Source organism: Mastigoproctus giganteus, chromosome 4 (genome assembly GCF_048544385.1).
Source record: "Mastigoproctus giganteus isolate SK-2022 chromosome 4, ASM4854438v1, whole genome shotgun sequence".
Classification (NCBI taxonomy): domain Eukaryota; kingdom Metazoa; phylum Arthropoda; class Arachnida; order Uropygi; family Thelyphonidae; genus Mastigoproctus; species Mastigoproctus giganteus.
This window is the reverse complement of record NC_143578.1, coordinates 124,510,967-124,536,936: the sequence shown is the minus strand read 5'-3', so window position 1 is coordinate 124,536,936 and position 25,970 is coordinate 124,510,967. Positions and strand designations below refer to the sequence as shown.

General features: G+C 38.9%; 1 protein-coding gene across 5 annotated transcripts in view; it reads left to right on the top strand.

Moving 5' to 3' along the window:
* The window catches only part of LOC150087042 (catenin delta-2-like), an 863,363-nt gene that overhangs the window by 398,873 nt on the left and 438,520 nt on the right, over positions 1-25,970 (top strand). For all 5 annotated transcript variants that reach the window (XM_090372913.1, XM_090372911.1, XM_090372910.1 and 2 more), the window contains one exon: positions 23,381-23,737. In XM_090372913.1, coding sequence (XP_090229039.1) covers positions 23,381-23,737 — 357 coding nt within the window. The remainder of the gene's footprint in view (positions 1-23,380; positions 23,738-25,970) is intronic.

Here is a 25,970-nt window from a genome sequence, read left to right as displayed (position 1 = left end):
CATGCTGTGGCACCACTTTGCTGTGCTACAAGATTGTGGAGAATGAAAAAGATTGATTATTGCTACCCATATGCAAAATCTTGCGATTGTCAATGTTAAATCATCATTTCATTAAATCATCAGCAAATCATCATTTGCTGCTTCTTGGGCCATCTAGTTTTTCCAAACAGTGTTGCAATAGCATACCCTGACCACGCTGCCAACTTTTGTATCACTTAGACCTGATATGCCTTCATCAGTATCATTAATAAATATTAAAAGCAACAATGGGTCCACTATTGAATCCATGAGGAACTCCACTAATAACATTAATTCAAGAAGAGTAGTGCCCATTGATAACCGTCTTAGTATTAGTAGTGACAAATGACTAGAAAGCAAGCTTATACAAACATCCCTCACTTAGTGCACTTAATTGGGGTATAAAAACAGGGTGCCAAGTGAATCTACATTAAACTAGGAGAGATCTATTCATAGAATATGGATAGATCACTCCATAGAATACGGTTGGCATTAGTAGTGTTCCTGGCCAAATTCAAGGTACTATTATTCATTATAACAATAATAAATATAACAGAGCATTTAAAGCTCAAAATATAAATTTTAAATACATAAATTAGGAAATAAAAACATAAATACTTTGATACATTTTCTAACTATAATATGTGTTCAATAAAATAGAAGAAATCTTACATACTGTTTGTTATAAAAAAAATCATTCCTATGAATCCAGGCTTTTTAAATTATCCAATTTAGTTTCCAACAAAGTTTTTCTGATTGTATTTCCCTTTCACATTGTTAGCTGTGGCTGATAACTAGATCTCTTTGGAGCTATATTTTTTTTTATTTTTAAATGCGAAGTTCGAACTGCCTACACTGTAAACTAAAATTGATCACTTGAACAGAAAATTCACATAAACAATATATAAACCAAAACTTAACTGAAAACAGCATTGCTGTTTTCAGTTTAGTTTTGCCAGCAAGCACTGTGCACCTTCCTGATAAAGCAACTCCTTATCAGGAAGCAGTAGTTTCTAAAGAGAAGTTTTATAAATAACACTTCGTTAAAGCACTTACAAGCAGGGCAACCCTTTTCAATGACACTGCTGGGTAGGATTTTGTATAAAATGTATATTTTTACTATAAGCAACAAATGGTGCAGTCAGAGGAAGACTGGGTCAAACATTCTTACCAGGGGAAAACATGTAGTGGCTTCATACTAGTGTTTATGGCCATATTGTGAGGAAGTGTGTGTGTGTGGGGGGGATTACAAATCATTTTTCACCCTTCCATTCACTCCAAAAGTTTAGAATAATTATCTACTCTTATTATGATTTTATTAATAATCTACTTTTTTATTATGATTTTTGCGCATTCAGTTTTCATATATTAGTCAACAAATAGAATGTATCGGAGGCCAGAGTGTAATATTGAAAATCACATCAGCCTCCATGGACCTCCAGCCCACTGGGAGATTCCCTGGTAAGTCTTATGGCCAGTCCACTTCTGGGTGGAGTTACTGCTTGGATATATTTTCTAACTATAGAATTGAATGACCATAGTGTTTTTTAGCCTTGGACATAGGAAATATGGCAGTACAAACAGCTACAGAAAAGGAGCACAGAAACACAAATTGTCCATGGACACTAAAAATAAATTTTGGCACTAAACAGTTTTAAAAATTTCTTCTCAGCATAAATTGAAAATGATTTGCAGCATTTTAAATTTAAATTTGGATCGTAATTCAACTATTTTCTCATTAATAGAGTATTAGTTAAAAGTTGATTTAAATCAAAGAATACCCTTTTGAAGGCAATTACTGTGAATCGCTGTTGATTGGAAATTTTTCTTTTCTATTTTTTTTAAACTGGTTTCTTAGACATGCAAAAACCTCTTAATGGTTATTTCTTTACTCAAGTTCCTAATGGTTAATTATTTCAAATGCATTTGGAGTGAACTAGTACTGAGTGAACCAAAATATTATGACAGACTACTTTACAGCAATGGGGCAGTGGGGTTCAATTTTTGGATGGTATGTGTCCATACCTTCAAAATTATGGGAAGGTATGAATGCATGTCCATTCCTTCCAATAGTTTTCCTAGTTCTTGAATTCATTCAAACTACCCATCAACAGACCAAAGTTTTTCAGTTAACAACTGACTAGCTGAATGCAAATTTCTGCACATCTGTTTTGCAACCATCGTAGCATTAGCTTGACGCATATAATGCAATAAAGCAAGCTTATGGCATCATATGCAATAAGCATTCACTCCAAAAGTTTTTGTCTAGTTCAGCCTTGAAAGTTTGTTCCAGCAATCTATTCTGTTCTACAACTGTCTTTCCTCAATTTGAATTTATATGCATGCTCAGGTTCAGAATCTGAGCAAGAGGAAGAATCCCTTCAGAATTGAGCTTGATCAAACTTATATGCTCATTCAGATCACCTTGCAGGTGCCCAGTCTCCAGACACTGTAATTTGCAAAACAAATAGAATATTTTGCAAATTGCAGTGTCTTGTTTTGCCTATCTTGGTAACAGAAACCCCTTGTTCCACTCACTAATCTCATTGCCCAGCTCTGTAGTCTTTCTAGTAGCTGAACATCATTTCCTAAAATGAGGGCTCCAGACCTGTATGCAGTATTGAAGGTGTGGCCTGACCAATGCCTTACACAAGAGGATAATCACTTCCTTATCCCTGCTAGTAAAATTCCTATGTATCATTGACAAGATCCCATGAGCTACTCATGCAGCTTGTCTGCTCTGCTCAGGAGGTGCCTCCGTAGCCAGGTGGGAAGAAGCTGCATTGCGTAGCACACGCTTCTTGATTAGACCGGAGTTCGAGCCCATCACCACCAAATATGGAGGATGCGGAAAGGTCAAGGGAATGACCACCGCATATTCCCGGAGCAATATGGCCTTAGTTGCTAATGCTCCTAAAAACCAAATAACAGTAATAATAACAACAACAACAATAGCTCAGGAAACTTCATATCTGTCCACACAATTTCCCTTCCCCAGTTCTCTTCCATTCTCCACTACCCCGAGCCTAGTATTTCACAGTTGGTGTGTTATTCTAGGGTTACTGCAACCCATATGGCATACTTTGCATTTGTCATTGTTAAACTTCAGTTGCCAACCTCTCAGCCCATCTGCTCAACTTTTCTAGATCCCATTGCAGTAGTGCACCATCCTTACTGTCACTAACAACCGTACCAACCTTCGTATCATCTGCAAACTTAGACATTAAGCTTGATATACCTTCATCAATCATTGGTAAATACAGAAAACAACAATGGGCCCAACACAGGATCCCTGGGTAACTCCATAAATAGCATTAGTTCATGAAGAGCAGTATCCATTGATTACCACTCTGTCTTCTCCCACTCAACCATCCTTTTATCCATTGTAGAAACTTGGCCTTAATGCCATACTGCTCCAACTTGTACAGTAGTCTTCCATATGCTACAGTATCAAAATCTTTCCTAAAATCCAAGTATATGATATCAAAATTATTTTTGCATCCAGTTCCTTTGTGACCCCCATCAGAGTTTCCAATCAAATTGGTCAGTCATGACTTCCCCTTATGAAACCCATGCAGTCCCTGGACTATAATTGCAGTCTTGTCTAGATGATCCTGCTGTGCTTCTTTATCCAGTGATTCCATTATTTTCCCTTAACAGAAATTAACTATCATATCTGTAATTACTCATGTCACCTTTCGATCCCTCTTTGTGAATTAGGGATACATTTGCACTTTTTCAGTCCCCTGAGTTCAAGGATGCCCTCATAATCATGGCTAATGGCCTGCTGCCTCCTTTAATATAAGGCACCTCTGTAGCCAGGTGGGCAGGAGCAGCAGTGCGTAGCACACGCTTCTTGATTAGACCGGGGTTCGAGCCTGTGCCCACCAAATATGGAGGATGCAGAAAGGCCAGGGAATGACCACTGCATATCTCCGGAGCAATATGGCCTTAGTTGCTAATGCTCCTAAAAACCAAATAACAAACAAACAAACCTTTAATATAACTAGATAGATCCCATCTTCCCCAGATGCCTTCCTTATGCTGATCTTGAGCAATTTCCACTCCACTTCGTTCTCAGTTATTACAAAATGATTTAACTCCCTGTTACAGTTTGATAAGCTTCTGGCCTCCACTTCCCTACAGACATTCCTCTTGTGTGAATGTAGATGCAAAATACTCATTCAGTTTGTCAGCTACTTCAGCAGGTTCATCAACAATCAAACCGTCAATTTCAAGTGGACATATCTTATTCATCCCCTTCCTTTTAGAGTATACATAAGTAAAGAAGTCTTTACTGCATTTCTCCGTAGCAGAGTGGTCAAGAGCCGGAGTGCAGTAGCACACGCTCTTTGAGTAGACTGGGGTTCAAGCCCCTGACTGCCGAATACGGTCAATCTGTATGATCAATTTCAACTGAATACGATCAATTTCAACCTTGATCTGTACTTGTTAAGTAAGTCCACAGATCTCCTCCTCTTGATGCCAATGTGTACAACAATATCATCCTTTGTGCCCTTAAAAGATATTTGCTCTACAACGTCAACTTTTGTCTCTGGCATACATACCCTGGTTGTATTCCACCTATCCTTTTTGCACAATACATTTCTCGTCTCCCTGACAGTAGAGTCACTAATAATAACTAGCTCCTGTGGGACCAGGGCCTGCCTTGAAGGGTGTGTGATGTATAAGAGTGAACTCTGGAATTGAGTTGGGCAGCTGAGAGTTTGAATGGCTCTCCATTTCAATTCCTTCCAGGTCATCTACCGTACTCTTCAAACTCTTTCTTGCCTCAATTTGAATTTATGCCCCATGATCTGTATAGTCTGAGCAAAAGGAAGAATCCTTTCTTGGAAACAGCACACTTTTGTTCCCCCCCCTCCAGCAATCTTATTTTTTCCTTCACTGTGCTCATGTAAACAGATCTACTTCATTCCTAAAATGAGGCTTTTGAACCTTCTATACAGAACTCAAGATGTGGCCTAGCCATTGTCTTCTGTGATGAGTTAATAATCTCCTTTTCCCTACTAGCAAAATTCTTGTATATCATTGACAAAATCCCATGAGTTGTCCTGGCAGCTTGTCTGCACTGCCCAGAGAACTTCATATCTCACTACACAATTAATAGAGATATATTTTTCATTTTCCACTATGCACTACCTTGCATTTGACAATGCTGAACTTCATTTGCAAGTTTTCAGCCCAACTGATTAATTTTTCTAAATCTTTTTGCAGTATCATACCTTTACTGCCATTAACACCCCTTCCAACTTCTGTATCATTTGCACACTTAGACATTAAACGTGGTTAGACATTAAGCCTGGTATACCTTCATCAATATCATTAATAAATATAGAAAATACCATTGTCAAGCACTGAACCCTGTGGGACTCTAATAACATTGCTTCACAAAGAGCAGTGTCCATTAATAACCGCTCTCTGTATTCTCTCCCTCAATTATCCAGTTATCTCTAGCAATAACCCTTAATGCCACACTGCTCCAATTTGTACAGCAGTATCAAAGCTTTCCTGAAATCCAGGTATAATATATCAAAATTATTTTTTGCATTCAGTTCCTTTGTTACTTCATAGTATCTCGTCAAATATCAGACGTGATCACCGCTTAACAAATCCATGCTCTGACTGAAGTATAGGTGTACTCCTGCATTACTTCTTTAATCACTGGCTCCATTATTTTATGGCCCTGGGTGCGAAGTGTTTTTTGAGGCTAAGTGATATTGCTCCTACTTATATACTGCTCTTGACAAGTGATTAAAGTTTATTTTAAAGTTCCTGTCTTTTTCTGAACAGTTTTATTTAAAAAAAAGTTTTATACTTGGAAAAACTAAAAGTTAGAATGCAAAAAGGGAACTCTCCTTTCTTTACCTTTTTTATATATTTCTATTGCCACTAACCCTTCAACCACTTGGATTCCTAGCAGTACTGCTCCTGCTTCCCTGTGGCTGGGCCGGAAACCTTGGCACAAAAGTCCTCTTGCTAAGGGCTAAAATGAGCAAACATGGCAAACACAGACCATGTTTTTGCTACTGAAACTAGCAGAAAACTAGATGAAATGAATTCATATACAGCTAAGCAACAAAAGACAGAGGCACTCCCTCTTGTCACCACTGTTCTTAGTTATGTATCTAAGAATGAACAACCTATCAGAAGTTTGTCACTTTTCAGAATTCAAAAAAAGTAGAAAGCATAGAAAGTTACCCCAACATTGTCAGAAGACTAAAATCAGGGATCTACTAGTAGAGATGACAAATCAAAAACAAGCAGAGCATCTAATAAAAGTGAGAAATTTTGGAGAAATTCCAGTAACAAGGTTACTGGAATTTCTGCAAATTTTCTCCAAACGTTTCTTGCAGTAACAGTTACTCCTCACTCCACCTTGAATACCTTGAAAGGAGTAATTACAGAGTGGGATCTCCTCAAAGTGAGATCTCCTCCATTTGAAGATGAAATCAAAGAAGAGTTGAAAGATCAATTTGCTCAAGTAAAAAGAATAACAATTAAAAGAGAAGGAGAAATTATCTCTACAAGAAATATAATTTTGACCTTTAACATCTCAAAACCACCAAAAAATGTAAAAGCTGGATATCTGAACTGCCAACTGAGACCATATATTCCAAACCCTGTCTGATATTTTAAGTGTCAGCAGTATGGACTGCTCCCAAGCAGTATGTCGAGGGTTTGCTATCTGTGCAAAATGTGGGTCGCGAGAACACACACAACATGACTGTACAGCACAAAATTCAAGGTGTCCCAACTGTAGAGGACAATATAGTGCCTACTCAAAAGAATGTGAAGAATGGAAGAGAGAAAACAGAATGTACAAAGGGTACTAGGAAAGTTTTTTGCAATACAGCTTTGTTTATTTAATTTTTTCAAAGTAATTTCCTCTACATTCAATACACCTCTCCATCCTCCGAAACCAATCTTTAAACCAGTTCTGCCAAGTTTCACTAGGGAGTAAAGCACACTCGTTGTCCCAAGCCCGTAGAAGGTCCTCATCACTGGAAAACCGCCTCCCTTTTAGCTTCATTTTCACATGCGGGAACAGTGCAAAGTCGCAGGGAGCAAGGTCTGGACTGTAGGGAGGGTGCTTGAGAAGTTTCAGTCCTGTCGTGGTCAAATATTCGGTGCAGGCTTTGGCGCGGTGAGCTGGAGCATTATCGTGATGGAGGTACCAGGTGTCCATTCTTGACTTTGGCTGCAGGTTCTGCATAGATCCAATGACTTTAGGCAGGCATTGTTCAGTATACCACTTAGCTGTGACTGTCTTCTGCGTGTCCAAAACGACACGTTCCACAATTCCACTCGATTTGAAAAATATAGCTATCATTTTCTTCTTTACAGATCGGGATTTTCTGACAATTACGGGTGTGTCGTCATCATCAAAGACCCAAACTTTGTTTTGAGCCTTGGTCGGCAGATCGTAATAGTACAGCCAAGTCTCGTCACCTGTCACGATGTTGTTCACATACCGAGATTGTCCCTTATCAAACTTTAACATCTCCCGGCACCAAGTCACACGGCGTGTCATCTGCTCTTCAGTCAGTTGATGCGGCACCCAGAGAGAACAAAGTTTCTTCACGTGCAAATGATCTTGCAGAATCGAACGAATTGCTGGTGCATTTAGGCCCAAAGTATCCTCTATCTGTTGGTAGGTCACTCGCCTGTTTTCGTCAAGCATTTTCCTCACAGCAGTAACGTTTTCCTCCGTAACTGACGTTCGTGGCCTTCCCGGCCTCTCAGAATCCTCCAGAGTGAAATTTCCCCTTTGGAATTCTCTATACCACCTGAATATCGTTGTACGATGTGGACAATCATCATCTAGTGCAAGAGTCATTTCTTCTAAGCACTGGTCTATGGTTAAACCACGCACGAAATTATACCGCAAAACTGTCCTTATCTCATTTCGTGACCACGATGCCATCGCAAGCACTTTACACTCTCACTACTAATGAATAACTGAGCCCATCGACTTGGCGCTGCGGCTACTATGCACGTATGAACATGTCTCAACATGCAGCAACAAGCAGCTTCCTGTGATTCATTGTTGCGTCATATTGCAAAACTTTCCTATTACCCTTTGTAACATCAGGAAGCCAAAAAAACAGTACAACCACAAAGAACAAATAGACCGCTGTATGCACAAGTAACATAAACCTATAAAACAATAGAAACACACAGAAGTAATGATCCCACCAAAAAAAATCCGTCAGATTGGCCACGTTCTCAGCTCATTGATCCAAAACAAAAATGAGAACAGGCAATAAACACGCTGATTACAATACCACCAACTATAAAAACCACGAAATCCACAAAACAAGATGGAACCACTGAAGTAAATGGAAATAAAATAGACACCATGGAAGTAGAAGAAAAGAATCAATCAGAAGCAGTACTAGAAATTTTTGCAGAAGAAGAGATGGATACTGGAAAACCATACTTCCCTAAAAAAGGAAGACAAAAACAGAGAACCACAAAGCAAAAAACTCAAAAGCAGAAATTAGTATCAGAATCAAATAATGGATAAATTTTTATATTGGAACTGTAGAGAATTCTGCAGCAACTTTGACGATATCCAAGATCTCTTAGCAGATTACAATCCATTTAGATGGATTGTAATCTGCTAAGAAATGTATCTTAAACCTCAGAATAACATATCACTTAAACAATACAATATATGCAGAAAAGACAGAATTACAAACAATACAGCACATCGCACTGTGTAGTATCAATCTTAGTAAATTCCACTATACCAACCCAATAGATTCCATTGCAGAATGATCTAGAGGTTACGCATTGCAGTAAAATTTCATGTAATAATTGTCTCCATCTACCCACCACCCAACCAAGATATAAGTTATACCGAACTAGAAGACCTGGTAGTTCAACTACCACCTCCTTTCTGTATCATGGAAGATACGAATGGCCACCACAATCTATGGGGAAATGTAATCATAGATAGAAAAAAAATTCTAGAAAAACTACTTGATAAACTGAACCTTACAGTCTTAAATGCCTGGACATCCACATATATACACCTGTCGACAGGAATACAGAAATAGACCTTTCTATATGCTCTCCATCAATATACCTTCTACTAGAGTGGGCAGTTCATGATGATCCACTGGATAGTGATCATTATCCAGTAAAAATTACTTTAAAATGACCAACTCCTTGTCGACCGGAAAGAATTCCAAAGTGGAGAATAGATAAGGCAAACTGGGCAAGATACAAACAGATAGCATATTAGAGGAGCAGCAAATCCAACAGGGGTCAGTTGACTCTGCAGTGAAATATGTAACTGAAAAACTCCTCCAAGCTGCAAAATTAAGAATACCAAACACTTCCTCAAAATTTCCCATACATCCAAAGCCATGGTGGAATGATGAACATACCCTAGAAAATGTAAGAAAATCAAGGCATGGAATAATATCTGAAGGTACCCTACCACCAAATTGATACAATTCAAAAAGGCAAGGGCAAATGTCAGATGCATTACTAAGATCAGTAAGAAAGAATCTTGGATCCATTTTACATCAATGATTACTAGGAAAACAGACAGCTGGAAGGTTTGGGACAAAATAAATAAAATAAACAACAAATATCAAAGAATTTCTCCTCCTTTTATAAAATGGAATGGACAAGATATATCTAAGCCTGAAGACAGCAAATTCTCTAGGCAGAACTTTTGAAAAAATATCAGGTAGTAGCTCCTATGAACCAGCTTTCCAAAAACTTAAAGCATGTGCAGAAACACTTAAATTGAATTTCTGCACTAAAAGTAATTACTCTTATAACAATCCATTCACTCTCACAGATGAAGGAAAGTGCAGCAGGTCCAGATGAAATATTATAGATGATGGTGGAACAATTAGATGAGAAATCTTTGATATCATTGCTTCTCTTATATAACAGGATATACCTAGAAAATTACTTTCCGAATCAATGGTTCAATAGTCTTAGCCTTTTGAAAACAGATGTAAGTTGTAGATAAAGATCTATACCAGATAAAGAATCCACAAACCCAAATCACTATCACCCCATAGCCTTGACTAGCTGCCTTGAAAAAATACTTCAAAAAATGGTAAATGCTCGACTAATGTGGTTCTTAGAAACCCATAACCTACTAAACTCAGCCCAATATGGTTTCAGAAAAAACAGGTCCACTTTATAATTAATGATAAAAGCAGAAAACTATATAAGAAATGCTTTCATAAGAAAACAGCACTTAATAGTGATATATTTTGATTTAGAAAAAGCATAAGACACATCATGGCGATATTGAATACTTAGGGACATTTGTAACAAAGTTACAAATGTCCCTAAGTATCCAGACTCCAATATGTATCCGAAATTTTATTCAACAACGATCTTTCCAAGTTAGAATATTAACCACACTATCGAATATATTTTTACAAGAAGGGAGTACCACAGGGATCAGTATTCAGTGCTATCCTGTTTGCTATAAAAATCAACTCGATAGTTAAACAAATACCGAATACTGTAGATGCAGCACTTTATGTAGACGATTTCACCATTTCTTGTCACTTGCAAAATATGCGAACAATAGAGCACCAACTGCAATCGACAATTAATAAAGTAATAGCATGGATCCAAAATAATGGCTTTCGACTCTAAGCAAAAGACAGTAGGAATACACTTTTGTAGGAAAAGAAACTTACACCCAGACCCAGAACTAAAGCTAGGAGAACAACTGATCCCAATAATATTGAGCACAATTTTTCTGGGATTATACCATGATGAGAAACTGGCCTTTTTAGATCATGTAAAATGTCTTAGAACAAACTGTTTAAAGAAATTATATATTCTGAGAGTTATATCTGCAACAAAGTGGGGAGCAGACAGGTACACTTTGTTTCATATGTATAAAACCTTGATAAGATCCAGACTCCATTACTAGGCACCAGTTTATAGTTCTGCAAGACCAAGTGCCTTAAGATGGTTAGACCTGTACACCATAATCTCCATCTCAGAGTTGGATGGAGATTCAAAGAATCTCCATCCAACTCTGAGACAAATTCGTTTGAACTGGAGAAGTGTGCTTCTCCAGTTCAAAGTCTCTATACTGAAGCCTATGAACCACCACTACATTTTAGAAGACAAGTACTACTTTTATCTTATGCAGCTAAAATAAAGTGCATTCCAAATCATCCAGTGTACGAAACATTATATACTCCAATATGGAAAAATGATTATGAGCAGAATACATCCAACAGCAAACAAATCAGTAAACATACGCATCAAGAAGCTGCTTCCAGTTTGTTCTCTAGATTTCAACAAACTAGCTGTCATACAGAATGCGCCAAGACCTCCTTTGGATACATCACCAGTCTGTGATACCTACTTCCATAAGTGGGGAAGACATTCCCTACTAGGAAACAGCAACAACTACATGCTGTCTATCCGGAGAAATATATACAGATAGACCAAAAACTGATACAAAAGTATGTGCAGCAGCAGTTTTCCATGATAGTACAGTAACCCAAGTTCTCCCAACAGAATGTAGCATCTTTACAGCTGAACTACAAGCAGAAAAGTTAGCAATAGACCATATATGGCACCAAAAATTACCCCATAGTTTGATCTTCACAGACTCCCTCGGTGTAATGCAAGCAATATTCAAAGAATCTCCATCTAACCCTGAGACAAATTCGTTACCCTAAGCAAACTGCTTAAAAGAAAACAAAAATGTTACCCTTTGTTGGATATTGACCAACAATCTTAAGTTATAGGCACATTTTGGCCATCGCAGCCCTTGTGCCATTAAATTCCACTTCAACAACCTTTTGTTGGATTCCTGGACATACAGGAATTAGAAGGAATGAACAAACTGACCATGCAGCAAAAAAGGCAACAGGGATCATACCTCCAACCACCAAAGTACCATATTGTTATATAACCACCAAAGTTCGCTTTGATGCTTTATACAGATATAGCATCAAAGAGCATTGGCAAAAAATATGGAACGAGCAAACTTATAATAAACTTTTTCAAATGAAACCAGTTTTAAAGTAGTGAAAAACCAGTGAAAAAGATGTCTGAAAAGAAGTAATCCTTGCTAGGTTAAGGATAGGACCTATATACACTGATGAGCCAAAACATTATGACCAGTGAGTCATTATACAAATTGAAGCAACTGCAGGTGAATTATTTCGCATGCATAGGTCGGGACATGGTATAAAAAACACCTGATACTGAGCTCCTGATACAGTGTTACTCTTGTTCTTCAGATGGGAAAGGCACTGGACTTGAGCGAGTTTGACAAAGGCCAAGTTGTAATGGCCAGACGACTGGGTCAGAGCATATCCGAAACGGCACAGCTGGTGGGATGTTCACTGTTAACCATGGATAGTACCTACCAAAAGTGGTCCGAGGAGGGAAAACCCACGAACCGCCAGTGAGGTGTTGGACAACCACTGCTCATTGATGCTAGAGATGGGCGAAGGCTCTCTCTGATGGTATGTGGCAACAGAAGGGCGACTATGGCACAAACTGAAAATGGGGTTGTGTAGCTGCAGGTCCCTCTGAGTGCCCATGCTAACCGGGTATGTGTGTGTCGTTTCCCTGGGGAAGCGATGCTGCCTGTATGCACTGTGGGATGAAAACAAGCCGGTGGCTGCAGTGTCATGCTTTGGGCGATGTTCTCCTGGGATACCTTGGGTCCAGTCATCCATGTGCCGGGCACTCTGATGTCTACCACCTATCTAAACATCATTGCTGACCTGGTACACCCTTTCATGGCAACGGTCTTCCCCTCTGGTGGTGCCATCTTTCAGCAGGATAATGTGCCATGCCACACTGCCCAGATTGTTCGAGACTGGTTCGCAGAACATGAGGATGACTTCCAGGTATTGCCTTGGCCTCCAAATTCCCCAGACAACAATCTCATCGAGCATCTGTGGTTTGTGTTGGAACAGCAACTCCGATCTGCATGTCTTACGGACCTTACTGGAGTTAAAGGATCTGCTGGTTACGTGTTGGTACCAGATACCACAAGACACATTTAGAAATCTTGTAGCATCCATGCCTTCCCTGGTATGAGCTGTTTTGGCTGCACGTGGAGGACCACTATCATATTAGGTAGGTGGTCATAATGTTTTGGCTCATCAGTGTATGTGCATATTCCTTTCGGCAGTGGCACTGCAGTAGACCTTGCAGTACATTTTTCTCATCCTGTTCCTTCTACTTAAGTAGAAAATAACCAATAATCCTCTATACAATGATAAGTTTCCAATGCTAATTAAACTGTTAGATAAGATTTCAATCCGTCCGCATAGAAACTGAAGATGGAAACTGGAGAAATCTGATTGACCAAAATATCAAATGTTAGTGATATTAGATTTGGAAACTATCCAACAATACTCACTTAATGAGGCAGTACATATGTCATAGAAAATATTGCATGCTGCTGACAGTGCTATTTCTAGAACATCCTTGAAATTGGCATTTCACCTAAAATCTGTTGCAACCCATCTGTGTAAAGTCTTATCCACCACAATGGATGCACAAAATCAAAGGTCTGTTAGGAGCTCCAGCCAAACAGCCTCCCAGATATGTTTCCCTTCTAAAATGAAGCATATGATGCCGTCTCAAAAAATCTTCCAAACACAACAAAATGAGTAGCAGATATCATCACAACTTTTCACTAATTATAACCTGAAGGGGCAGAATATTGCAAATTAGAAATGTACTTGGTGAAACCTTTGCCATGGTCTCAATAATAACATCTTATCTGGTAATTTTCCAGAATCACAAAATAGTACCAGCAAGAAATGCATTAGTTAAACTACTCCATGAAAGGAGATGTGCATTATAATCATTCACAATGCATGAGTTACATCAAGGACTGTCAGCATCCGGAAACAGCACTGTGGGTCCAGACAATGTCCTACAATAAAATCTATTCAGAAAATTCCTTTCCAGGGAAATGGCACTATGGTACCATTCTAGCTTTCTCGAAACCAGAAAAGACTCTGCTAATCTAACCCATGACAGACCTGTTGCATTAACCAACTGCCTCTGTAAATTATTTGAGAAAATAGTTAATTGTTAGACTTATATGGTTTCTGGAAATTCATGACATCATCCGTACAGTCCATAGTGAAGTGCAACAAAACAGATCATATTGACATATTGGTAAAGAAGACTACCAATATGTCAATATAAAGAAGATATTAGAAGACTCCATCAAAAAATGCTTTCCTTCAATTGGAACACCAGGTCACTGTTTTGACATCAGTAAAGTCTAATACCATTAGACTTTACAGGAGATACAGGATCCTTTGTGAATTGCATTGCCATGGACTTTGTGAACACTTGTCTGTTTTCATACAAAACTTCTTGCAGTGACACATTGTCAAGTGGAGTAAAATTGGAATGTCCAAAGTATTTTTTTCAAGAAGAGAGTCTATCAGGATCAATACTTAGCCCCACCCTGTTCATAGTTGCAATAAATGCATTAGCAGAGCAGCTTCCTGGTACAGTGGACACCACATAATCCACTGTTGGAAGGCCCCGAGTGACTCAAAACCAACTTCGAATACAAGTAGAGTGTCATAACCTCCCTAACATTTTGGTGATACACTCTGTCTGCTCAGCCAGTGGGTAAGCTATCATCATTTATAATTCAAAAATATTTAGAATCAATTGCTGAATCACCAAAAATGGTGAAGAGACTACAATCAGGAGACCTCCTGGTTGAAACAGCCACCGCCAAACATTCTGAGTGGTTATTAAAGACAAAAACATTTGGTGGGTTTCCAGTATCTGTTACTCCCCACAATACTTTAAATTCATCGAAAGGCGTCATCACAGAGTGGGACCTGCTTTCAGTGTCTGAGGAGGAATTAGTCCACTAACTTAGTAATCAGAAGGCAATCAGTGTGAAGCACATAATGATTAAAAAAGATGGAAATCTCGTACTAACTGGATCCATCATTTTAACCTTCAACACTCCTGATTTGCCATCCACTGTAAAAGCTGGCTATTTAAACTGCCAGATTCGACCGTACATCCCGAATCCTCTTCGCTGATTTAAATGCCAGAAATATGGCCATTCTCCGCAGGCATGCAGAGGTCATGCCATGTCCTATATGTGGCTCTAAAGACCATACACAAGCAGATTGCTCAGCCTCAACCCCCGTGTGTCCCAACTGCAAAGGAAGTCATCCTGCATTTTCTAAATCATGTGATATGTGGAAAACTGGAAAGAAAATTCAGAGATACAAAATAGAACATAAAGTAACATATCCTGAAGCACACAGACAAATTGTCGACCATGCCCAGTCAACCTTATGCGTCTCGCACCCGAAGCTATATTTCAACTGCAGCTCAAACAGACGTGTGAATACCACCGAACACTTCTTTGGCAAATTGGGTTAAAGAAACCTTATCAGCCTCCAGAAAAGATACCCTAAAACCAGTGAAGCCACAAACACCCCAATTAGTATCCCAATTGATACTCCAATAGTCTCACAGAACACTGAAAGAATGAAAACTACTAAAGATTGTAAGAAAGCCGAACCTCAAACAAACAGTATAGAAGTGGATGTACACCCAGATTATGAGGAACCGATCCTAGAATTGCATGCCAATGACACTATGGATACTGGTCGCCCCACATTCCCAAAAAAAGACCGGAAAAAATATCCTGCATCCAAAAAATAGCCAGATGAATCATCCTCAAATAAACCTAAATAATGCATAACATCATACAGTGGAATTGCAGAGGTCTAAGCAGCCATTCTGATGACTTAAAAGATTTAATAGCTCAATTCAACCCCATAGCTATATGCCTACAGGAAACATTGTCACTCCAAGTTTTGCCAAAATTCTCCAATTATATGATGTATAGACGAGATAGAAACTCAGTCTCCTGCACATGGAGGAGTAGCCATTCTGGTTAATTCTAACATGCCATCCAAGCCGATCCAGTTAATAACAAATCTAGAAGCTGTGACTACTCTTATTGCAGTTGGTACATCAGCTACTTTTGTTACCGTTTATATTCCACCATCTCTACCTTTTCCCCATTCAGAACTTGGCAATCTCATTACACAACTACCAACTCCAATTTGTCTTTTTGGTGACTTTAATGGACACCATCCATTGTGGGGGTTCGCTACAATGGACAGAAGAGGCAAATTAATTGAAGAATTTATGAATAATAGCGATCTTAATTTACTAAACACTGGATCTCCTACTTACATCCACCTATCTACAGGAGCTACTTCGGCAGTTGACTTGTCAATTTTCTCTCCATCCATCTTTCCAATCCTGACATGGTCGGTTTTATCCGATCCATGTAACAGTGACCACTTTCCAATTATTTGCTCAATACAAACAGCGGTAACTCAAAATCCTAACCAACGATCCAATTGAAAGTTTAGTAAGCCGAACTGGGATGGCTATTCTGCCCAAATGCTCTTAGACAGAATTTATGTCCAACAGAAACATATTGATGATGCAACTACTTACATCACCAATCAGATTCTGACTGCGGCAAATGCTTTCGTTCCAAAATCCAAGCCATTTCGTGCTCACCGAAATCACTGGTGGAATGCAGAGTGCTCTGTTGCCGAACAAGATAAAAACCGTGCATGGAATAATTTTCGGAAGTGTTCTACTACCACTAACTTAATTGCTTATAAAAGGCTTAAAGCAAGGCAAATTAGAAGGAAAGTAAAACGCGACTCGTAGATTGCTTTTGCATCAACCATCATAAAAGACACTGACACACGGATCATCTGGAGAAGGATACAGGCACTAAATGGCAATTTGTTTGGCTACCCTCTCCCATACTTCACTGGAAAGGAAAAGACATGTCTACGCCCGAAGAAGTTGTCAATGCGTTAGCAGAATCTTTTGCCACCAGCTCTGCTTCTGCTTCCTATGCAAGCTCCTTCCAGAGCATTAAAGACCATGCAGAACGGTATAAAATTAACATCTCAATGCGCCGCTCCTTTCTGTACAACCAACACTTTACATTAATAGAACCGAAAGAATCATTAAATAGATCTCACAACAGTGCTTCAGGGCCAGATGGTGTTCATTACATTATGCTAAAGCATTTACATGAAGAGGACTTGTGTATCCTGTTGATTTTCTACAATTGGATGTTCTCTGAAAATGTCTATCCTTCATCTTTGCACCATTTGTTCATTATCGCCATACCAAAACCAGGCAAAGGTCCTACCCTGGTTCAAAATTATAGGCCAATATCTCTTACCAACTGCATAGGGAAAATTTTCGAAAGGATGATTCATACAAGACTCACCCACTTACATCCTGGAGTCACAGAATCTCCTTCCAGACCATCAGTATGGATTTCGGAAGAACAGCTTGTGCTTATTAAAGCTGAATCTCATATTTGCAATGCCTTTGTCATGAGACAACATCTAGTCATGGTCAACTTAGATCTTGAAAAGGCATTCGACACGACTTGGCATCATGGTATTATAATGGATCTTTACCATCTAGGCCTAAGGGGACAGTTGCCTGAATTAATTCAAAATTTCTTGCGACTTCGGTATTTTCAGGTCTGATATAAAAATGCACTCTCTACATCTCACATTCAAGAGGAAGGCGTACCACAGGATTCGATATTTAGTCCAACACTATTCGCAATTCGAGTTTGCAATATTACACGGAACATCCCAAAAACTGTTGAAACTTACATGTATGCAGACGATCTTACCATTTCCTGTCAGTCCAAAAATATGAACACCATTGAATGGCAGCTCCAACTAGCCACAAACAAAATAGAATCCTGGACTTCACGGAATGATTATCAACTGTCAGAAAATAAATGCACTGCCGCTCACTTCTGCAAGTTATGGGCTCTCCCTCCTGAACTAGAAATAAACAAAACTCCAATCCTACTTGTTAATACCGTTAGATTTCTTGGACTGATATTGGATAGCATGCTAAACTTCCAAGCTCACGTCACTCATTTAAGAACTACTTGTCTAAAGCATATGAATATACTTCGATCAGTCTCGTCCATGTCATGGGGAGCTGATCGGTATAACTTACTACACCTGTGCAAATCGCTAATCTGTTCACGCCTGGATTACGGTTCTTCAGTATATGACTCTGCTAGGGTAAGCACATTAGAACGGCTGAACGTCATATAGCATGGTGCTTTGAAGACAGCCCTAGGGGCTTTCAGGACTTCTCCGATCCAAAATCTTTATATTGAAGCGCATGATTCCCCATTACACCTGCGTAGAAAAACACTACTGTTCCAATATTCTGTTAAGATACAGTCTCCCATCGCACCCCAGTAGGGCGTATCTCTATAATACTCTGTGGGAATTGTTCTATGAGAGCAAGCCAAATTAAAATAGACCTGCTTCACTCAGGATTAAAGAGCTTGTTCAGAGTTGGAATGTCAATTTAAATGAAATTTTTTAGGACACAATTTCACCTGTTCCACCTTGAACTTATGTGTCTGTCTCTCGCAATGTGCACTTTCTCCAGTGGGGGAAAAATATTATACCACCCTGCAATATCAGACAGTTACACTTAGTTCATGCTACTACGAACAACCATGCCTATAAAATTTATACAGATGGTTCCAAAACTGACAAAATGGTAGGTGCTGCTGCAGTTTTTCCTTCATGTATGATTTCATCCACACTACCACTAGCTTGTATCGTCTTCACAGCTGAATTATATGCCATTAAGTTAGCACTTAGTAAGATTATTGAGCTTTCCATCTCACCTGCCATAATTTACATCAACTTCCTCAGTGCTGTCTCTGCCATAAAGAAGTTCTCATATTCTCATCCTATCTTGAAACAGATTCATTCCCAACTATTCTGTTGCAGTGTGTCCAATCAATCGATCAGTTTCTGCTGGATCCCTGGCCATTTCAGCATTCCTGGAAATGCAAGTGCCGACTTTGCCGCTAAACATCCTCAACCCTCTTTCTCACAACACCCTCAGTTTCCTTACAGCGACTATAAGTGTGTCATTCATAAAGCTTGCTACCATAAATGGTCACAGACCTGAAAGGTAACATCAACAATAAACTTTACCAGATAAAAGAAGATTCAAAGCTGTGGCTCTATAGCTTCCGACGAAACAGATGAGAAGAAGTGGTATTGGCAAGGCTCAGAATTGGACACACTCACCATATCCATCTCTTCCTGCTAGTGGGAGAAAACCCACCTCAGTGCTCATCCTGTCAGATGCAACTTATGGTTCGTCATTTTCTGGTCAAGTGTCCCTTTTATATTCAACCGTTCGATTAAACACTTTCTGGTCACTCTTAACGTTGAACAGCTCATCTAATTTGTCTCATATATTAGGAGAAGCCAATATCAAGAACTTTTCATGTATTTAAAACATATTGGCCTGTACAGGAGCATATAATTTAACATCTCTAACGATATGTTGCCTGTAAATAAACTGAACAGACACAATTTGGCCTCAGTAGTCCTTGTGTTGTTAATCCCAATAACAACAACCACTGTTGGAAGTTTTCAGCTTTTCTCATCACTACCAAAACATAAGCAGTATAGAAAAGCAGTTTCAAAGGCCCACAACAAAGATTAGTTCATGGGCACAAATCAACTGCTTCAGACATTCTGTACAAAATGCAACCTATATTCATTTCTATTAGCAATGTAGACTTCATCCCAACCCCAAACTAATATTAGATGGACATCCAATACCAGTTCAAACTAGCATTTGCTTCTTAGGAGTTATTTTTGACCATAAGCTAAATTTCCTCGAACGTGTCAAACAGTTTAGAATCAGTTTCCTATAAAAGCTAAATATTCTGTGAGTTCTCTCAGCAGCCACTTGGGTGGGGCTGATTGTTTAACGGTACTTTGTTTATACAGAGCTCTGATTAGGTCCTAACTTGACTATGGAACCCTACTCCATGTCTGCAACATCCAACATTGCGCAATGTCTCGACCCCATTGGCCCGGTTCTGTATGCATTAAACTCAGGGAACTATTGTCAGACTTGAAGCTTTCATTATAAAACATTTCAGCCACTCCAAAGCATTCTCCTTCACCCTGGAGCACTGTTCCACCAAAAAGTGATCTTCAGCTTCAAAACTCAGACAGGAATCTAATACCCAAAGAAAACATCCTACAGCTGCATGCCCCTATTCAAGCTAAACATAGTTTTGCCATTATGTTCCAGTATGGATAGGTTGAAAAGTGCAACCTAAGTGGGAATAGCTGAAGTATTTCCAAATATGACAGCGCAATACCACTGATTGAATGCAGTATATATATACTGCAGCAACAACTTGCAACAACTCAAATGGCTGTAGAACACAAAGTCGACTAATACACTGAAAAGTGTAATATTTCCTGATTCCATAAGTTAATTGCAAGCACTGAAGAATTGGATGCTGCTCATAGAGTCCTTTTCGAAATTCTACATTTACTAACTGTCCTCGCAGAACATCATAGAGTTGCACACTTTTTCTGGAATGTAGAAATCCCAGGAAAGGAACTAGCAGATAATGCTGCTAAATCAATTACCACTGTACCTTACAGTAGACAAAATGTACCTTACCAAGACTATGCACAGATAATTGGGTGCAGTTGCATATGCTACTGACAACTAAGTTGGGAAGATCAAAGAGACAAATTGAAGCACGTTAAACCATGCGTTCTATTAAGCCAGTTCATAAAACCAGTTCTATGAATTGTCATTTAGCCTGGTCATCTAGCTTCAGAACAAACAGGCAGCAGGAAGTTGTACTTACACAACTGAGAATTGTACATGAGAATTGTACATACTCTTTTGAATCAGATGCAGCATGTTGATTACCGTAAAGCACATCCTTGTGGACTGGCCTAGTTATCCATGAAAATAACTAATGGTCCTATCTATGAGCATCAATCATTAACACTCACATCAATTAGGTGGCAGTTGAGACATCACGAAAATGTTCTCCTTCATGATGATCATGAATATGTACCATGTTCTTTAAGAAAATCATCATAAAAACCATTAGGTGACTCTCCATTGTGCCTTCCACCATAAGCATGATACACTATAATCATAATTGCTAATGCACCCTAAAAATTCAAACAAACAATCAGCAGCTTTTAGTTATACTCAGTTTTCTCCAAAACATTTTCAAGTACATCATTACATTTTCAAGTTCTGTCTTAATCAGTTTTCTGAGAAGAAGGTGTACATGGTTTGTTCTTAGTGCCAACCTCTTTTTAGTCAAGATAAAAAAATCTAACAGGAATATAACTATTTTTGCAGCCTATCTCTATGCAAATGATCTCACAATATCTTTCCAATCAAAGAATATGGACCTGATTTAATGACAACTTCAGATCATAATAGAAAAAAATTCATTCATGGATTTTCTACAATGGCTATTTACCTTGCTACATCAAAAACCATGGCCATTCACTTTTGCAAAAATTGTGGACTCCATCCAGATCCTGAGCTAATGGTGGGAATCCAACCTGTACCATTTAGCAATCATGTTCTATCCTTAGGTGCCATACATGACTCTAAACTTATCTTCCTTAACGTTATATCTTCTATGACATGTGCAGATTGTTTTACATTGTTACACCTATATTGAACCTTAATCAGATCACACTTGAGTACCATGCCAATACAGTTCTCTCAAGACTACCCAGGGTACCCTTCAGAACCTATCCAGTGCAATGTCTGTATATAGATGCTAATGAGCCTCTGCCTTAGGAAAATGGTGCCACTTCTTAATTATGCAATTAGATTATCTAGTCTTTCTTCTCATCCGTCTTTACTTATCTCTTTGATTCTCATTGGGTAGATAAACATCTTTAGAAACAATTCCACAGGAATCTGGTCACGAGAATTAATGCAATAGTGGGACATACATCCTACAATTTTCTCCCAACCCTTAGGCACAATACAACTGCAGTGGACCTCATTGTGATAACAACTTGCATCAATGAGGAATACTACATCAATGAAGAATCTCTTGAAATTGAATTGAGAATATTAGGCAGTTATTATTATGTGCAATTCACGCCTTGGCCAGTTTGTATCTGCTTCACTGATATGCAACATCACCTGTTGTTGTTTGTTATTTTATTATTTGGTTTTTAGGAGCATTAGCAACTAAGGCCATAGTGCTCCGGGGATATGAGGTGGTCATTCCCTGACCTTTCTGCATCCTCCATATTTGGTAGTCACAGGCTCGAACCCTGGTCTGATCAAGAAGCGTGTGCTATGCGCTGCTGCTTCTACCCACCTGGCTACGGAGGCGCCTCCACATCACCTGCCCATCCACTTCAATAATTTCTCTAGCTCTTCCTTGATTTCATTTAGACTGCCCACTGCTACAACAACAGATGGAAGTTTATTTCTACAATCAACCACCTGCTAGCCGAAGGCAAATCTCTGCACATCTGTCCTTCGACCATTCTTCAGTTTGAATTTATGCCTCGTGTGTTGTCTGAGCAAGAGAAAGAATGCTGTCATCATTAAGTTTGCTGCCTATTGAAAGTCTAAAACACCAATCAGATCAGATCACCTTGCAGGTGCCTAGTCTCCAGATGCTGCAGTTTGCAGAAGTGGAGTCTGTTTTGGTAAGACTACTCTTTCATTCCCTTCATCAATCTTGTGGCCCTTCTGTGCATTTGTTACAGCAGATCTACATCCTTTTTAAAATGAGGCTTCCAGACATGTATGTATGACTCAAGAGGCCCGACCATTAGCTCATACAATAGGATAATCACCTCCTTATCTCTGCTACCAAAGTATATGCTATACGAAACATCATAGACAAAAGCCCACGTGCTGTCTTGAAAGGCTGTCTGCATTGCTTAGAGAGTTGCATATCGTACTGCACAATTGTCCCAGGGCTTTTTCATTTTTCTCTATCCTGAGTGTAGTACTGTGCAGTTGATACACTAATCAGAGGTCAGTGTTAAATCTGCCCAACTTTTTTTTTTTTTGATCATGTTGCAGTTGCTTATTCTGACTACTATCATTAACCACCCTGCAAATTTAATCATTAAGCCTGATCTTCATCACTATTGTTAATAAACATAGAAAACAACAATAGGCTCAGCATTGAACCCTGCATGTGACTTCATTAATAAGATTAGTCCAGTATGTAAACTCACTACCTGCCCATTTGTAATTTTCCTGTAAGTTAATGAAGAGTGGGATCTTTTTAAATATGAAACATGTTTCCCCCAAACAACTGTTTTGGGAATTTATTCCCATGGGATTGACCCTATAAAGTTTGTACAATGCACTAATTTCAAAATATTTTTTATCATAATTTGATACTTTTCTATAAATTGATTAATTGCTAATTCTTTCATTATAGGGCATCCAATAAGTCCCTTAAGTCAGCCTACATCCCAAGGATATTCTAGGGATTATGGAACGTATGGCAGGGTACCACCTACTGGAACAATTCGAACTTATGATACTTATGCACCTCAAAGTCAACCATATTCTGAATATGGTTATAGAGACTACCCTCCTCAAACTGTAACACCATCCTCAGCAGCATCAGAATCGCCACCACCCCATAGGGCTGTTCCTCAGACACCACGATCAGTTCCACCTGAGTATAATCATCAAGCACCAAATTATGAAGAACTAGATACCACTCTTTCTCCACCCAGAGTTGATTATCATAGGAGGACACCATCACCTGGACAAATAAGTGATAGATATGGTATGTAAATTGTTAATTTCAAAAATTGTGAAGAAAATTTAAGTTCCCTTATATTAAATTGAAAAGATTAGCTCCTTTTTTTTTTGTTTAGCCATTCATTGTACTGAATTTGTGTGATCTAGTTCTGACCACACAACATACTTAACTGAATTTTTTTCGCTACCTTAAAAAATTTAGTGAAAAAAAAAATTCTGCGATGTATTCTAGCGGCATTTTATTGATAATATTTTACTTAAGTGATCAGACCATTGGTTAATTTACTCTTTTTGATATAGATGTGTCTGTTAACCGCTGGACTTTCCAAACAGTCTGATGCCTTAAAGTGATTAACAGTTCATACATGGCCAAAAGTCTAATTTTGTTCAAAAAGCTTTACTATGAGTTTTTACATTAAACATTTAAAATCATACAAGTGTGTAACATCCTTTAATGTTTTGTGGTTCATTATGCTGATTTTACAGTCTCCCAGGTACCAAGCAATTTTTTGTTGACCGAGCACCTTAGCACTTCATAGGGATTTATAGAAATTTTTATTGATTTATTGCACCTATTTTATTTAATTTTGTTTATATACATTTTACTTTTCTAAACAGCACTTTAAAAGTGGTAAGCAAAGGCACAGAAAGGAACCAAACCGGCTTCCTTCCTCTCCCCACACTTACTTATCTATCTGATGTAGTAACTGCTTGGTCACATAGTTGCACTGTCCTCCGTGACATGGTATAATGGTGTCACTCATTTGGTGAGGTCTAATGATTGTCTGATTGAAGGAATTTCCAAAATCATCTTGATTCTATGCTGGAATTAGATGATCCCAGGTAGTGGGAGTAGGATCCCTCCCCATGAGTTATTCCATGTTTTTCAGCCCATTCAATGTGTGGTCTGTCCGAGAACGCTTGCAGAGTCATAATATGCAATGGCCCAATATGGTATAAGTCACTGATGAACCTAAAACTCAACAGTACCATGTCACTGTTTCTGCCTCCACGTGGAGAGGTTGGTAACCTTGGGAAGAAAGCACATTACCAGAGCTAAAAGAAGCAACAATGGATTGCATAAATTCAGCCAGTTTAAATTGTTGACATAGCCCAAACTGGTTGCAGAACTGATTAACACATCATACATGGCCAAGGGGGAGGGGGGGGGAATTGCTATGTACAAATACAGCACCTTTTTCTGATATTTGACTCAAGAGATTAGGCCATTGATAAAATTTCACTCTTTTCTGTGGAAGTGTCCATGAAACAGCTGAATCTCCTAAAGCAGTCTGATGCCTAAAATCAGGAGAACTAATTGAAGTGACATATCAGTGTCAATCAGAACAGCTGCCAAAAACAAGTTTGGATGGAGCCCACTAACAGTCACTTAGTTGCACTATTCTTCTTATTGCTATATTAAATGCCTCAAAAGGAGTAATAGCAGAGTTGGACAGTCTCAAAATGTCAGAGGAAGAAGTCCATGTGCTGCATGGATACTGTTACTAAATAAAAAAGATAACAATGAAACTAGGTGGAGCAACTACTCCCACAAGAAATATTATCTTAACATTCACTTAACACACTAATTTCCATAAAAGCATGATACCAAAACTATCCTTTCAGGCCATACTTACTGAACCCTAGCTTATGATAAAGATGCTAATGTTATGGAGATTCCCAAGCAGCATGTACAGGACCCATCATGTATACCCTAGGTGAATATATTTCCACCCAATATTTTCTGCTGATCCTAACAATACGTGGAGAGTGGGCTGACTCTGCAGGGATGCCCCTTTGTTCCACATTCTTCAAATTTTTGGTGGAAGTCTTCTTACCTTTCACCCTCTTATTATTACCACCTATCCCCCAAACTTGAACTGTCATCCCCATGCTCCTTACCAATAATTTTTTTTTTGGACCCTCCCTGGTAAGCTCAAATGACAACATGGTTTGTCCCACCAGAGCCCAAGTCCTTTCTTGCTGATCCAACTCTGTGTGCAGGACGGAAATTAGGGGTTGGTGATATTTAACAAGCCTCTAGGCTAAGTCGCGACACGAACAACATAAAAGACTACACTACATAAAGCACACAATGCACACACACTACACACACTATATGGCCTATACAGAGATTGTATTGTGTCACGATGCAGATATGGCGGAAACTCCCAGTGTTGCAAGACCTGTAACACTATATATATGGCACTTTGGAATTGTAAGGGATCTTCATTAGGCGCCTCCGTAGCCAGGTGGGA